General features: G+C 51.3%; 1 protein-coding gene across 5 annotated transcripts in view; it reads left to right on the forward strand.

Moving 5' to 3' along the window:
* Nucleotides 1–16011, forward strand: part of CEP192 (centrosomal protein 192) — a 1978693-nt gene that overhangs the window by 146205 nt on the left and 1816477 nt on the right. For all 5 annotated transcript variants that reach the window (XM_085605862.1, XM_085605865.1, XM_085605864.1 and 2 more), the window contains exon 4: nucleotides 12978–13147. In XM_085605862.1, coding sequence (XP_085461988.1) covers nucleotides 12978–13147 — 170 coding nt within the window. The remainder of the gene's footprint in view (nucleotides 1–12977; nucleotides 13148–16011) is intronic.

Below are 16011 nucleotides of genomic sequence, written 5' to 3' on the forward strand. Positions count from 1 at the left end.
GGGGACCGCGCGCCCGCGGCTGAGGGAGGGGGGCTGTCTAGGGAGACGGAGCAGGCGAGGCAGCCGGTAGCAGTGGTGGCTCACAAATACCCCCGCGGTAGGCGTTCCAGGGGCCCCAGAGTTTCACCCACGCCCCAGGCTTACCTCTCGCCACATACACCACCTTTTCACGAAACATACACCAATCCATATGCTCTTTCCAGGCCGACACCGCAGGGGGCCTCTGGGATCCCCACAATTGAGCAATGTCGCGCTTGGCTATCATGTATCCCAGAGTCACCCACCGCGTCTGCGGGACCGAATAGTCATTCGGTTCCCATACATTCAGCAAGCATCTCCTCGCTTCAGGCAGCAGCGCAACACGCGTCACCACACGCGTCACCACACGCAGGACCTCATGCACACCACGCCAGAATCGCTCCACCTTCGGGCACTCCCACAGTATATGCATGAAAGTCGCCAACGCACCACAGCCACGCTTACACATTCCGTCACCAGCAAAACCCATACGCAGAAGCCTTGGCCCCGTCACGTAAACCCGGTGAAGGATCTTGAGCTGGACGAAACGAAGGCGAGCCGGGATGGCCACCTCTTTCGGAGAGGCCACCGCGGAAATCCAATCCTCATCGTCCAGCTCCAGCCCGTCGGCAACCCAAGCCTCGCGGAGATTAGTCAGCAGGCACGATCTATCGTTGATCAGTTTTTTGTATATGAGGGAGATCGTGCTGTCCGGGACATGGCCATCTAGGACTCTGTCCTCCAGGGGGGAAGACTCCGGAATGGATGCGACATCCGGGAAGACGGAGCCCAGCGCATGGCGGACCTGTAGGTACCGAAAGTACTCACTGCCCTGCAGCTGGAACTCCGCCTGCAGCGTCTCAAAAGTTTTGAATCCCCCCCTCGTCCAGAGATCTCCCACCGTGCTGATTCCGATCGTGTCCCACTTCTCGAAGCCCTTCGACGTCCACAGGGAGCCCAACCTCTCAGACGCATACAGCGGTGACGCCCGGGTCAAACGGTCCTTCCACCCCATAGCTGCATTAGCCGCGTGCCAGACACGCACCATGACACGCGTCGGTCCCGTCAAACGTGAGTCGGGCGCGCCCGCGTAGAGCGCTCGATTGTTATCGCCACCGGGCAGGAGCATCTTATCCATCTCAAATGCCGGGTTCAAGGCGGGCCCGTAAAGGCCATGATTAATTGCAGCTAGTTGGGAGGCCCAGTAATACCGTTTAATGTCAGGGAGGGCGACCCCCCCATCGTACCACGGGAGCGTCAATTTAGCCAGAGCAATGCGCGGCCTCCCGTCCCAGAACAGGCGCCGCTGGAGGCCCTCCACCTCACGGAAATAGCGTGCCGGGACCAAGTCCATAGTTTTCTGGAGGGCGTAGAGGAAGCGTGGCAGGGACATCATTTTAAACAAGGCCGCTCGGCCGAGCGGCGAGAGCGGCAGACGCCGCCAGCGCACCACGTCCTCCCTCAAACGCCGGAGGGGGGGTAACAAATTCCGCTCATAGCGGGCCTCCGGGTCAAGAGTGATATAGATACCCAGGTACCGAAAACCTTGGGAGGCAATCTGGATCGGACAGTCCCGTGGTAAGGCCGGAGCCTCCCCGGAAAGCACATATACACAGGATTTCGCCCAATTGATGACCAGGCCTGAGTTGCGACCGAATGAACGCAAAACATCAACCAGGACGATCAGTGATTTACGCGGGGAGGCGAGATACAGAAGGATATCGTCAGCATAGAGGGACACACGGTCCTCATGCTCGGGGGTCCAGCGGAGACCACGGATAGAAGGGTGCCACCGCAGCCACTCCGCCAGGGGCTCCAGGGCCAGAGCAAACAGGAGAGGCGACAGGGGGCAGCCCTGTCGCGTACCCCTCCCCAGCGCGAATGGGGCCGAGACTCGCCCATTCACTACCACCTGCGCCAATGGGCCCGAATATAGCAATTTGACCCAGCTAATGAAACCCGGGCCAAACCCGAATTTTGCCAGCATCGCCCAGATGTATGGCCATTCAAGCGTATCAAACGCCATGGTGGCGTCCAAGGACGCCAAGATGGCCGGCTCCCGCACAAATGGGACACGCGCGAGCACCCCGTGCAAGCGCCGCAGATTGAGCGCCGTGTTGCGGTGCGGTATAAAGCCAGATTGGTCTTGGTGGACCAAATCGCCCACCACGCCAACCAACCTGTTGGCCAACACCTTGGCGAGGATTTTGGGCTCCGCGTTCAAAAGCGAAATCGGCCTATAGGATGTGACCCGTTCACGGGGCCTCCCCTCCTTGTGGATCACCACAATTGTGGCTAGACGCTGGTCCGGCGGGAGGGAACCCCGCGAGTGGGCCGCCAGGAACATCGCGCGCAGGTGGGGCGCCAACACATCCGGGCGTAGCTTGTAGAGCTCGATGGGAATACCATTGGGGCCCATGGCCTTGCCGGATGCAACCGAGCGAATGGCCAAGGCAATTTCGTCCGAGGTGGGAGGGGCGTCCAGCGAATCCCTGTCCTCCACCGTTAGGGAGGGCAGTGCGATGTCCCGAAGCAGGGCATGGGAGTCTGCCTCCGAGCAGGGGGAAACCGGGGAGTAGACTTCGCGGAAATAATCCGCGAAGCAGGAGACAATGGCTTCCGGCTCAGTGACACACGCACCATCAACACTCTCAATCAAAGGCACCACACGGCTCGCTCTCTCCCTCTTATCCAACCACGCAATCAATTTGCCAGCCTTATCACCCACATCATACAATCGCCCCTGCTGCTCTCTACTGAGGCCCCTGGCCGCCTCCGTGACGAGGGCCCGATAGGCCGCCTGCTTTAGGTGTAGAACATGCAACTTGTCGTCTGTTACCCCGCTTCCCAGGGCACCCTCCAGTTCTGCAATCTCGGCCTCTACCCGGGTCACCTCCTCCCGCTCGCGCCGCCGGGCATGGGAGATAAAGGAGAGGGCCTCCCCTCTAAGGACTACCTTGAAAGCCTCCCACAGGGAGATGGCCGAAGAGACCGACCCCACATTCTCATCGAAATATCGCTGTAGGGATTTGATCAAATCGGCACGAATGGTGGGGTCGCGCAAATACCATGCATTGATTGGGGCCACCCTGCCATCCCCCCTCGGGAAGACATCGAGATGCAACAACAATGGGGAGTGGTCTGAGATACCCCGCGCCAGATGGCGCACCTCCCCCACCCTCCCAGCGTGGGCCGCCGGGACAAGGATGTAATCAAGCCGCGAGAGGCTACCATGGGCACCCGAGTGGAAGGTGTACTGTCGCAATGCAGGATGCTTTAATCGCCAGCAATCCACCAGGCCCAGCGTGTCCAGAAGGCCGGGCAGCCACGCCTGTGCCCGGGGGAGGTCCCTAGGGGGATGGCGATCCATAGACCCAGAGGCTACCGCATTAAAATCCCCTCCAACCACCAGCAGGCCACTCGGAAGGTCCAGAAGGAGGCGCCCCAGGTCCGCAAATGTGGTGGCTTGTAACCCAGGCGGGACGTACACTGATATAAAGATAAACACTCTACCCTCCATTCTTCCCACCAGAACCGCGTAGCGTCCCCTCTCATCATGGCGCACCTCATCAATCTCCAACGGGAGCGAGTTCTTGATCATAATACCCACCCCCCGCGAGCCCGAGGTGAAGCCAGAATGGGCCGCCAAACGATATCCCCGCCGGTTCATTGCATGAAAGGAGTTACCTATAAGGTGCGTCTCCTGCAGGAAGACAACATCTGGTGAAATACGTTTTAAGTACTGCAGGACCACACCACGCTTAATCCTATCCCCCAGGCCGTTAACATTCCATGACAACACAGCCAAATCCCTACCCCCCATCATACGTCGAAACAATCGGTAGTCCCCCATCGAGCATCCTAAAAACAACATAGTAGCGGGTTTGCCCTGCGGTGCCAACAAACAACACACCCCCCCCACCCCCCGGTCCCAACAAAACTCCCCCCTCCCTGCACCCCTGCATGAGCCCAGACAGCCCCCCCAAAGTGCAGTGTGCCTGTCGCCCCATAGCTAAAATACTAACTAGTCCCCCAGAGGAGGAGGGAAGCCCCCAACAGACTCCGCACGACCTCCATAGGAGGGGAAAATACGCAATCAATAAATGGTGAAGGAACAACGTCCAGAGCAAGGCCTATGCAGTCACCCCTCAATTCTGCTCCGGCGGGCCCTCCTCGCCAGCCGCGCCCCCCCCGCCCCGATCTCCAGGCAGAGTGTCCAGCCAGTCCCCAGCCGCCTCGGGCCGGTCGAAGAAGTGCGTGCGACCATCCACCTCTACCCTCAGCTTAGCTGGAAAGAGCATTGAGTACTTGAGGTTCAGGTCCCTCAGGCGACGTTTAACACCAAGAAAGCTCTGCCGCTGCTTCTGGACCGCCGGGGTAAAGTCTGGGTAGAAATGTACCTCCATGTTGTCAAGCTTGACCGGTCCCTGTTGTCTGGAGGTCTGGAGGATAGCATCTCTGTCCCGGAAATTAAAAATCCGGGCAATGAGAGGCCGCGGCGGGGCACCAGTCTTAGGTCTGCCCCCGGGGACCCGGTGAGCACGCTCCACCGCAAAAAGCTTACTCAGCCCCCGGGGCTGGAGATGGGTCAGGATCAACTCTTCCACGAAAAGATCCGCCGCCTCCGCCTCTCGTCCCTCCGGCACCCCCACAATACGGACATTATTTCTCCGGGCCCGACCCTCGGAGTCCTCCAGTCGCCGGTCCATCAGGGCGCTCGCCTGGCCAAGCCGGCGCACCTCCTTCTGGAGGGCCACCACGTCTGTCGTGAGGCTCGTCGTGGTGTGGGCCAGGGAGTCGACTCGGTCGTTTGTTTTGGACAAGTCTGCCCTCACAAGGCTCACATCCACCAGGACCGAGTCTATTTTTTGCGCTAAGGTGTCGAAACGCTGGTCCACCGAAGCCTTCATCTCTGCGATGGCGCCCATGACGTCCCGGAGGGTCAGATCCACCGGATGAGCGGATGCCTCCGTCGGGCCCACCGGGGATGCACGCGATGTCTCCGGAGAACCCTTCTGGAGCGTGTAGCGGTCCATACTGTTGGCCTGGTGCGCCGTGCCACGGCGGGTCGTCTTCACCTTCGCCCGGTCGCCATCTTGTTTGGTGGACATGCTGGCTCTTCCACCGTCGTGCCAAGCACCCCAAACGGGCCGCTCTACCAAGTCACGGGTGCCAGGGGGGGGCAGGGGCGACCACCGAACCGCGGGTCAACCCACCGCCGGCGGGTCAGCCGGGCTCCTGGACAAGGCCACACCACCACACCCCGCTCCGCAGTCCGACCCCGCTTGAGAGCTAGGAGGGCGCAAAAGCGAAAGTGAAAGTGCGGGGTACGCCAGTCGCCCAGCCCCGTTCGCCGCTGTTATTCACTTTGTCCCCGGATCGCCCCACTACTCCAATCCGGGGGGCCGGCGAGGAGAAGGCCACAACCTTCGATCGATGCTCCCACCGGCGTCCGGGGTCCGATTCGAGCCCAAAAAACGGGTGGCGCCTCAGCTCCGGTTCCCCAACACAGTCCCCTCAACAAGGACAGGATATCGCCAGGATTAATTCAGGAGGTCGCGGAGGTCCTCGGGAGCCTCGCACCTACGCGGCCATCTTGGTTGCGCGCTCCGTTCCTAAAAGTCCATTCTTAGGAGCAGTCAATACTCTGTTTAGTTGCTCAGCCACGTAGATCTTAGTAAGCATCTTCCGTGGGATCCCCTTGCAGCTTGTTTCCGGTTCGTACCACATGTCACCTAGCCCAAGTTTGATACACTGAGATTTTATAAACATAAACCAAGGGATTTTTTGTACACTATTGCTGGCCAGAATTTCCTTCAGCTCTAGTCTATAATGCAATAGTTCTGGCGTAGTCCACAACCTGTGCCAGTACCTAAGGGGCTTCAAGGGTAGTTCCTCATCCATCGGCCTCAGATCCAAATCCATCCTTAAAGGATGCAGTGGGGTACTTTGTGGAAGTGATAGTAGCTGCCTGATGAACTTGTTTTCAATTTTAAGGAGTTCCAACCCTGTTAAATGCCCCCAGAGTTCTGCTCCATATAAGATTGCTGCCCTTGCCTGAGTCTTATATACTTCAAGCGGGGGTTTAATAGGTTTATATGTAGATGTATTGGAAAACCTAAGTATACCCCCTGCATACTGGGCTAATTTCAGCTGTGCTTTGGCGATTTGTGGAGCCCATGAAAGATTTTCACTTAGAGTTACTCCTAGATAATCAAAGGTTTTTACCCTTTCCAAGTTTGATTAATCTAATTTTGGGTTCGGCCGTGTGGAAGGTGAGGGATTAAAAACCATATACTTTGTTTTGTTCACATTAATTTCCAGGCCACGACCTCTACAAAAATCCTCAAAACTATCAAGCACACGCTGGATTCCCATTGGTGATTTTGAAAGTAGCAGAGTGTCATCCGCGAACATAATTGCTGGCACCCTGCTACCTGCCAAAATTGGGGCATCATTATTAAGGGCACTATTGAGATGGGAAATCACACCATTAACGTATAGGCAAAACAGGGTAGTCCTGAAGGTCCTTCGTCTGCTCGGTCTGTTTGCTTCCTGCATTCTGTTGGTCAACCATGCACGCTGGCACATGAGAGCCCTCCAGTGATGCCTCCGCAGGCATTGGTATCAGCACAAGGGTGATCTCGGGGAGTCTGTGAGGATCTCCAAAGAAGCTGCAGCGGATCTGTCTTGGTGGAGCGTGGAGGGCAATCTATCTCAAGGAAAGCCCTTCCAGCTACCGCCATCGGTGGCCACAGTGATAGCGGATGCATCCACTTTAGGGTGGGGTGCGCATCTGGGGGATCTGGAGATCAAGGGTCTTTGGTCTCCAGAGGAAAGGTTGCTCCACATTAACCTTCAGGAATTGCGGGCGATACGTTTGGCGCTCAAGGCCTTCCTCCCTTCCCTTCGCGGTCAGTCGGTTCAAGTCCTGATGGACAACACTACCGCGATGTGGTATGTCAACAAGCAGGGAGGAGTGGGGTCGCATTGTCTCTGCAGAGAGGCTCTGCGTCTCTGGTCCTGGGTTCAGGATCATCGGATTTGTCTGATGGCAAATCATCTGGCCGGAGTTCTGAACATGCGTGCAGACAGTCTGTCGTCAGTTTTCCGCCGACCACGAGTGGAGGCTCCATCCGGAGGTGGTTCGTCACTTCTTTCGGACGTGGGGAACTCCTCGGGTGGACCTGTTTGCCACTCACGAGAACCCTCACAGCCCGTCATTCTGCAGTCTCCAGTATCCGATGCAGGGAGCTTTGGGGTACATGTTTCAGTTGAAATGGGACTCGCATCTCCTTTACGCATACCCTTGATTCCTCTGGTTCTGAGGAAGATTCGCCAAGACCGGGCCCAAGTCCTATTGATCGCCCCGGATTGGCCAAGAAGGGTGTGGTATACAGATCTTCTCCACCTCTCCTCGTGCCCTCCGCTCCGTCTCCCTCTCAGGGCAGACCTCCTCTCACAGTCGGAGGGGCAGGTTCTACACCCCCACCTCCAGACCTTACACCTTCATGCCTGGAGATTGAATGGGGCAACCTGAATTCTTTTTCTCTACCGCCTAATGTGGTAGATGTAATTTTGTCTGCCAGACGTCATTCCACCAAATCTATCTATTCCTATAGGTGGTCCAAATGTGTTCTTTGGTGTGGAGAGAAATCTATTGACCCTATGAGGGCTCGTTTATCCAACATCTTTCAGTTTGCTCTTTCTCTTGCTCAGCAAGGCTTTGCTGTAGCTACTGTTTAGGGGTATTTGTCGGCTTTGTCTGCATTTCTCTGCTTGCTGGATCAGCCTTCCCTGTTTAAGTCACCTATTGTGTTACGATTCCTTAAGGGCTTTACAAACAAGTTTCCGCCTACTCCTTTTATTGTGCCTCAATGGGATTTGAATCTTGTCTTAACTTACTTGATGGGTTCTCCCTTCGAGCCTTTGCACAAGTGTCCCTTGAGGCTGTTGTCTTTCAAAACAGTCTTTCTCATTGCTATTACCTCGGCAAGGAGGGTAAGTGAGCTTCAAGCTCTTAGTTCAAAACCCCCATACTTGACCATTCATGCTGAAAGAATGGTACTCGGGTCCAGGGCTGCTTTTCTGTCAAAGGTGGTAACTCCTTTCCATCTGGGGCAATCCATTACCCTTCCTACCTTCTATCCTCCCCCTCACCCTTCCAAGGAGGAGGAGCGGCTTCACCGCTTGGACCCTAAGAGAGCGGTGAGCTTCTACCTCGATAGGACTAAAGACTTTCGAGTGGACGACAAGCTCTTCGTGGGCTTTGTTGGCTGCAGGAAAGGCGGAGCGTTGCACAAGCGCACCCTTTCCAGATGGATTATCTTGTGCATCAAGATCTGTTACTCTTTGGCCGGTAAGGAACCTCCAGAGGGTATAAGGGCTCATTCTACCAGGGCTAAGTCTTCTACATCTGCCTTGTCCAGAGGTGTTCCTGTGGAGGACATTTGTAGGGCGGCAACTTGAGCCTCCCTTCACACTTTCGCAGAGCATTATTGCTTGGATTCCGAGGTGAGGAGGGACGGACGCTTTGCTCATTCCGTCCTTCAGGACTTTCTTTTATAGAAGGGTGGACACCCTCCTCTGGGAGTGGGACTGCTGTGGGAATCTTTTCACAAGGTGAGGAATCCACTGGCAGATGTATCCATCAGAAGAACAAGTTACTTACCTTTGGTAACGCTTTTTCTGGTGGATACAGTATCTGCCTGTGGATTCCTCACTGACCCACCCGCCTCCCCGTTGTCCACCCTTGTATACCTTTAGTATATGATGGTGTTTCAAGTTATATTTATTACTGTCAAAGGCATTGTGTTGTTTCTTTTGCCTTTCTACTTATTCTCCACACTGTGTGTGTTGCTTTGTATATTATGTACTGTGTATACTGTGTATATATTCCTGTCAGTCCGTCCGGGTGCTTCGAAGGCACGGAAAAAAGGGCGGAACTGACTAGGTCTTCTTATGGATCCAGTGACGTCAGCGGAGTCGCGAGCGGAGCCGTGTCTCTGACGTCGTCTTCGACTTAATCGGGGTGGAGTGCTACAAAAGTTTCCAAATGTTGCTGGCGCGGGGATATTCATAAGGTGAGGAATCCACTGGCAGATACTGTATCCACCAGAAAAAGCATTACCGAAGGTAAGTAACTTGTTCATCAGGACATTCTCATCCCGCTCTTAGTCACACTGTATGAGGAAATGGCTGCGATAGGTAGGGTGCCTCCATCCATGCGAGGGGCACTAATTGTTACTCTCCTAACGCCCGGTAAATCCCCTGAGTATTGCTCCTCATGTAGGCCATTATCCCTACAAAACGGTGACACTAAAATATATGCTAAGGTTTTGACCAATAGGCTGGCATCTCTGCTTCCGGGAGTCGAGCAACCAGAACAGGCTGGCTTCGTCCCAGGGCATAGCTGGTCATATAACCTCCATACCTTTGGAGTCGAGCAGCGAATTGCCCCAACTATGAAGGCAGCAGCAGTGTTCTTGGATGCAGAAAAAGTGTTAGATCTGGTGGCGTGGGCATTGTTGCGGGGTGTTTGACGTCCTCTTAAAGCTAATAGAGATGCTATACACTGAGCCCGAGGCACGGATTAGGGAGGGAGATACTGTGACAGCCCATTGTTGTGACAGCAACCTGGCAGGGGATACCCTCTATTGCCCTTGCTGTAAGCACTGGTGGCGGAGCGCTTGGCATGCGCTCTCCGAGACTACCATGGGAATAAGGGACTAGGTTTCCCAGGTTACAACCTTATAGTGTCCGCATATGCACATGCATGGTGTTATATGTCCGGAACACGGGGAGCAACCTCTGCCCTATACTACGCGAAGTGGCGAGCTTTGGAGAGCTCTCCGGCCTCAAGACCAACTGAGACAAATCCATAATCCGCCCACTCCCGCAATGGCACCTTCAGCATTGAAATACCCTCTACGCTGGACGTCGGATTCTGTCCGGTACCTAGAGATACTAATGCACATGGACCCAGAACGGGTCTTCAGAGCCAATTATGGTAAAGTAATACATAAACTGGGAGAAGACATTGAACGCTGGATAAAACTTATTGTCCTTATTGTGGAGGATAGTGCTTATGAAAATGGTGGTTCTTCCTAGATTTCTGTTTTTATTTTGCCACATCCTAATACTCCTGCCAAAGTCATTATTTGCAGAGTTGCGAACTAAGCTCCTGCATCTGTCGTGGGCTGGTAAACAAGCCAGAGTTCAGTGGAAGATCCTCACATTACTGTACAATATAGGGGGGTGGTGGGTCTCAACGCCCGGACTTAGAATTATACTACAGGGTGGCACAATCTACGGCTGCTTATCACTGGCTGCACGGCCCACAGGATTTACCACACTTTTACATTGAAAGAGGCTCTGCACACCCTCTTACGCTCCCACAGACCCTGTTTCATTATCCGTCCAGGTGCCACAGCGTTTATGACTATTCAGTGATTCACTCCTGGCGACAGTTGAATAGGAGGCTGGTGCCTTATTATATTCCACACATGCTTCAATTGAATTGTGTTATTGGTTCCCACCAAGTCGAGAGAAGGGTGATGGCGGCGCTGAAGGGACCGGGGGTTGCCGCGCTTGGGGAGTAATTCCATAATGGGGCGGTTAAGGGGTGGGAAGACTTTCAAGGTAGAGAATAAGCTCAGAAGCTCCTTATCCGCTTTCAACATTTCAGAACATGCACTGCAGGAATTTCTGGGGAAAGATATGTTGGAGCCCCCTCCGCTTCCTGCGTTGACATTGCTGATCCAGTCGACCAACCTAACCGGGCGGGTTTCGAAGATTTACATGCTGGGACAAGAAGCGTGCAGGCCTGGTGTAATGTGGCTAGGCAGGAGTGGCAGAGGGACCTAGGTAAAACCATTGACAATAAGGATTGGAAATACTGCTGTTCAGTGATAGATCAATATCGCTTAACTAGGGTCATAGACTCGTACACTTTAAATACTTTAATCGGTTATATTACACTCCAGAACGACTCCATAAGTATGGGCTATGTGACACTGCTGAGTGCTCTAGCTGTCAGGGAGATGTGGTCTATTTCCTGCACGTAGCATGGGTATGTGGAGGGGGTGCTGAGTTCTGGAGGGCAGTGTTCTGTGAGCTGAGCGAGATTACTGGTTCTACACTGATAGTCGACCCTATGTTAGCCCCACTGGGCTTCGACAGGGGTAAAGACAAAGCGATTAGGCCCTCGGTGGCTATTGGGTTATTACTGGCAAGACGCCGGATTGCGGTGCTTTGGGCTAGGGGCCCAGTCCCCACCCTAGCTGAATGGCATGCAAATATGGTCTACTGTGACACTCAGTCGGATGTAAACCGCGAGCTACTCCCTCCTCAGTCGTCCCAGGAACTGCTGGGGCTTGTACCAAGCCTATTTTTTGGGCAAGGAGATGGGTGAAACGGAGGGTGAATTAACCCAGACATCGAATAGTGTCCATGAGCACAGAGTGGCAGAGGTGCTCCCAAATAATTTGCTACAGTAGGGGGGTTGCGGGATAGTCCCACGAACGATTAAGTGTACACATGGTAGTCCGACATATCTTAAGTAATATGGCATGAGAAGGCTGCTGGCAGCTGTCCCCTGGGACAGAATTAATGTATAGCGCAGACGCAACTGTCTATCGGTGTCTTTGATCTCTGGAGCAGAGCAGGAGATGGATCCATTGCTAAGAGAAGTTTCAAATTTAAATTCATCTCCTGCATAACACTTTGCCAGGACAAGGTTTGTAGGTGAAGCATTCTGGGGGTAGGATTCAGTTGTCTTAGCCAGGCTAACTCAGTATTTTAGGAGCCCATCTTGCAGCTCTTCTGAGTGCTGATGCTGCTTGTGCAAATCACACCTTTGTTTACTGAAACAGGATTCTAATTCGGGCGACTCTCTCTCGCGCACTTGCTCTCTCGGGCACCCGCACTCATTCTTGCACACTCACTCTCTCTTGCACACTCACTCTCTCTTGCACACTCACTCTCTCTTGCACACTCTCACTCTCTCTTGCACACTCTCACTCTCTCTTGCACACTCTCACTCTCTCTTGCACACTCTCACTCTCTCTTGCACACTCACTCTCTCTTGCACACTCTCACTCTCTCTTGCACACTCTCACTCTCTCTTGCACACTCTCACTCTCTCTTGCACACTCTCACACTCTCACTCTCTCTTGCACACTCTCACTCTGCACACTCTCACTCTCTCTTGCACACTCTCACTCTCTTGCACACTCTCACTCTCTCTTGCACACTCACTCTCTCTTGCACACTCTCACTCTCTCTTGCACACTCTCACTCTCTCTTGCACACTCTCACTCTCTCTTGCACACTCTCACTCTCTCTTGCACACTCTCACTCTCTCTTGCACACTCGCACACTCTCTTGCACACTCGCACACTCTCTTGCACACTCGCACTCTCTCGCACACACACACGCTCACACACCCTCTCTCTCTCTCACACATACACCCTCTCTCTCTCTCACACACACTCTCTCACAGATACTCTCACACACACTCTCTCATAGATACTCTCACACACACTCTCTCATAGATACTCTCACACACACTCTCTCATAGATACTCTCACACACACTCACTCTCTCTCACACACACACACGCACGCACGCACGCTCGCTCCCCCCCCCCCCTCCCCCAAATTTACAGTAGGTAAAAGCTGTTGAGGACCTTGTTGGGAATAGTGTACAGTATCCATTTGTATGTAGGCGCCTAACCTGGAATTCAGTTTTGAGCACCAATGGAAATATAAGGGTGAAACCGAATCACTAATTCCCCTTTGGCAGCATTGCTCTTGTAAATGCTGTAGCACCCATAGGGACTCTTATAAGTTTGCACTATAAGCTGTGTAATTGATAACCGGTATGGCAGTATGTAATGTTAATTCAGTTTTGGGTTGTGTGTAATTTTATTCACTTAAACTTTTTGTTAATGTTTTTAGGGAAGAGAGCATGTTTGGTAGTCAACGTATCCCTGCTGTTCCCCAGAATGCTTACACAAAGGAAAACAATTTAACTTGCAGTTGGCAAAACGATAACTTCGATCGTCCCAGCATTTCAAGCCATAGCCAAGATACCTCATTTGAAATTTTGCCATTGGAACACATGAAAGGTATTACTTGAGGTTGGATTGTCTTTTTTCTTGAAAGTACCAATAGTTTAATAGGTATAAAACTGATAGTAAAATTGCATGTCATTAGAAGTAAACTAAATATTCTATTTAATATTAAGAGTTATTAGTCTTCCATGTAATTCTTTAATAATGTGTATCTTTATAACAAGGTTGTCTTTGGTATTCCTAAACATTAGAATATCTTTGTCCAGGAGTGCGTTTCTGTACAGTTGTTTGTTTATTTTATTATGTTCTGTATGGTCAAGAAAAAGTAAAATTACTTGTAGGTTACCAGATCCATAACGTAGATCTTGCCATTATGTACCACACCTGTTAGACACTAAAATGTTAATCAACTCGAACAAAGGCATTCTAAAAAGCCCTTTCCAAAACAGATATGGGAGGGAGAGCGTTACGAGATCAGTTAATATGAACGCCTACATTTCTAGAAAAATAAATTGTTTCTTTCCCCTAGGTGTCTGCCCATAATTTCCAGCGGCTACAAAGAGCACCTCTTGTGGAGCTTGCCAGATGCATTGTCTGCTCTTCATGTCCAGCGTTTTTGGTTTTGTTTTTGTTCTTGAGAAAGTCTGACTGTTCGAAAGTCTATAAAAGTATACTTTACTCTTTAACTGCTCCCATAGTTTTGCCAGGTCCAATGAGAGGCACTACAGTCCAATGACAAGCACCCTTTTAATCAGCTGGAGAGGTGTCATCTTTTTTGTGTGATACTTTTTAGAAATCCGGAAAATCAATTCTTTGCTTCCCACCTATAGAAAAGCCCTCAGTTATTGGAGGTTACATGTGTAATGCCCTCAGATTACCAGTTCAGATTGAATAGTTTGAGTTTTTACTCGTTTCCCCTCAGGTCTTTTAATCAGCTGTCTGATTGCTCCTCACACCTCCAGTGTGGCTATGCATTCATCACCCCTCTCTTCTGATTGTAAAAAGGGCTGGGCCATTTCTCTGTGTTCCCAGTCTTCTAGATGAGGGAACCCAAGAATTCTCAGGCCTATAATATGTTGTCTGACCCCTCACTCTCCAGCCAGACCTTGGAGGAATTTGCAAGCTTACTGAAGTCCTTATGACCCTCATTTCCACTCTGTCCACTGACTGCATTCTCCATGTTTACCAGGCGCAGCTCAGTGTCCCCCCCCCCCCCCCAACCATTTTATTTTGGCCTACTTTCCCCTCCAGATTCTCCTTGCTTGCCTCAATCTCTGTGATATTCAGATTAGTGCTGCCAACAGTGGCCTTAACCCCTTCGCTGCTAGGCCTTTTCCCCTCCTGTGCTAAGCCTTTTTTGGGCTATTTGGGTTAGTGCGCGCTTAGGCCCCTGTAACTTTTTGACCACATTAGGTATCCACGCCAAATTTGCGTCCAACATCATGGGGATTCTAAAGGTACCCAGGGTTTGTGGACTCTCCTAGAGGGTTCCCAGAAATTAGTCAAAATACAGCAAAATTTAGTTTTTTGTGTGAAAAATGGGAAAAACTGGCTGCAAATGAAAGCGTCGGGGGTTTTTCTCAGCAAATGGTATCAAAAAAGGGTTTGTGGGGCTGGAATCGCCATTTCTCCAGCTTTTATGGAATGACAGATTTTTGTCAGAAAACCAACATTTTTCACACAGTTTTGGCATTTTTCTGGGATATACCCTATTTTTGCTATTTTTTGTGCTTTCAACCTCCTTCCAGTTAATGGTAGAAATGGGTACAAAAGCAATAATGGATCCTGGAAAGCTATACATTTTTGGAAAGTAGACCACATTCTGAATTTGTGTATATCTATCAAGGTTTCTTTATAGAAACTACCAGTTAAATATAGGAAAAATTAAAAATTAGTTGAAAAAAGCAGCCTTTTGTGTCAACGTTTTCACCTGTAACTTCTTCTAATTATGACATCTCTTTGAAAGCAATGTACCGTTACATCCGCCGGACCTTACTTGTTGTGGGGATATATAGGACTTGTAGGTTCACCAAGAGCCCAACGAACCCAGAGTAAATAACTGAGCAGCATTTTGTAATGGTTTTTTATTATGTTCCGGGTATATAGCACTTATTGTGGGAAAATGTGTACATGGAAAAATCGGTATGAAAGCACCTATGTATTTCTGAAATGGGAACATATTACAGAGTTTAGAAACAGTGCATATTTGCACATTTTCAAAATTGGGAATACTCATGCTAGCATGAGAATTATTGGTCATTTTTCAAAAAAGACTTTTTTTTTTACACAATGTCTTTCATTTGGAAGGGAGAAATGCATCAAATGGGTAATAACAGTTGCTTTACAAATCTGAACTACCCTAAGTCTCCCGATAAAAATGGTACCTCACTTGTGTGGGTAGGCATAGTGCCCACGACAGGAAGTGGCTCAAAACCTAACGTGAACACACCACATTTTCACAATGAAAATTTACACATTGTTTGCGAAGAGTCTAGCTGTAGTTTTTGAACCCTAGCTCTGCCGGCACCTAGGGAAACCTAGCAAACCTATACATTTTTGAAAACTAGACACCCAGGGGAATCCAGGATGGGGTGACTTGACTGCCTCCCACCATGATCTGTTACCCAGAATCCCTTGCAAACCTAAAAATTGCCATTAAAAACACTTTTTCCCCACATTTCTGTGGTGGAAAGTTCTGGAATCTGCGTGGATCCATAAATTTCCACCCACCCAGTGTTGCCCAAAGTCTTACGAGAAAAATGGTACCTCACTTGTGCAGGTTGGCCTACTGCCCGCGACAGGAAATTGCCCAAAATGGTCACACCTCAATTTCATAGTGAAAAATGACCCTTTTTTGGCAAAGTGCCTAGCTGTAGTTTTTGAACCCTAGCTCTGCCGGCACCTTGTGAAACCTAGCA

This window comes from Triturus cristatus, chromosome 5_1 (assembly GCF_964204655.1).
Source record: "Triturus cristatus chromosome 5_1, aTriCri1.1, whole genome shotgun sequence".
Taxonomy (NCBI): domain Eukaryota; kingdom Metazoa; phylum Chordata; class Amphibia; order Caudata; family Salamandridae; genus Triturus; species Triturus cristatus.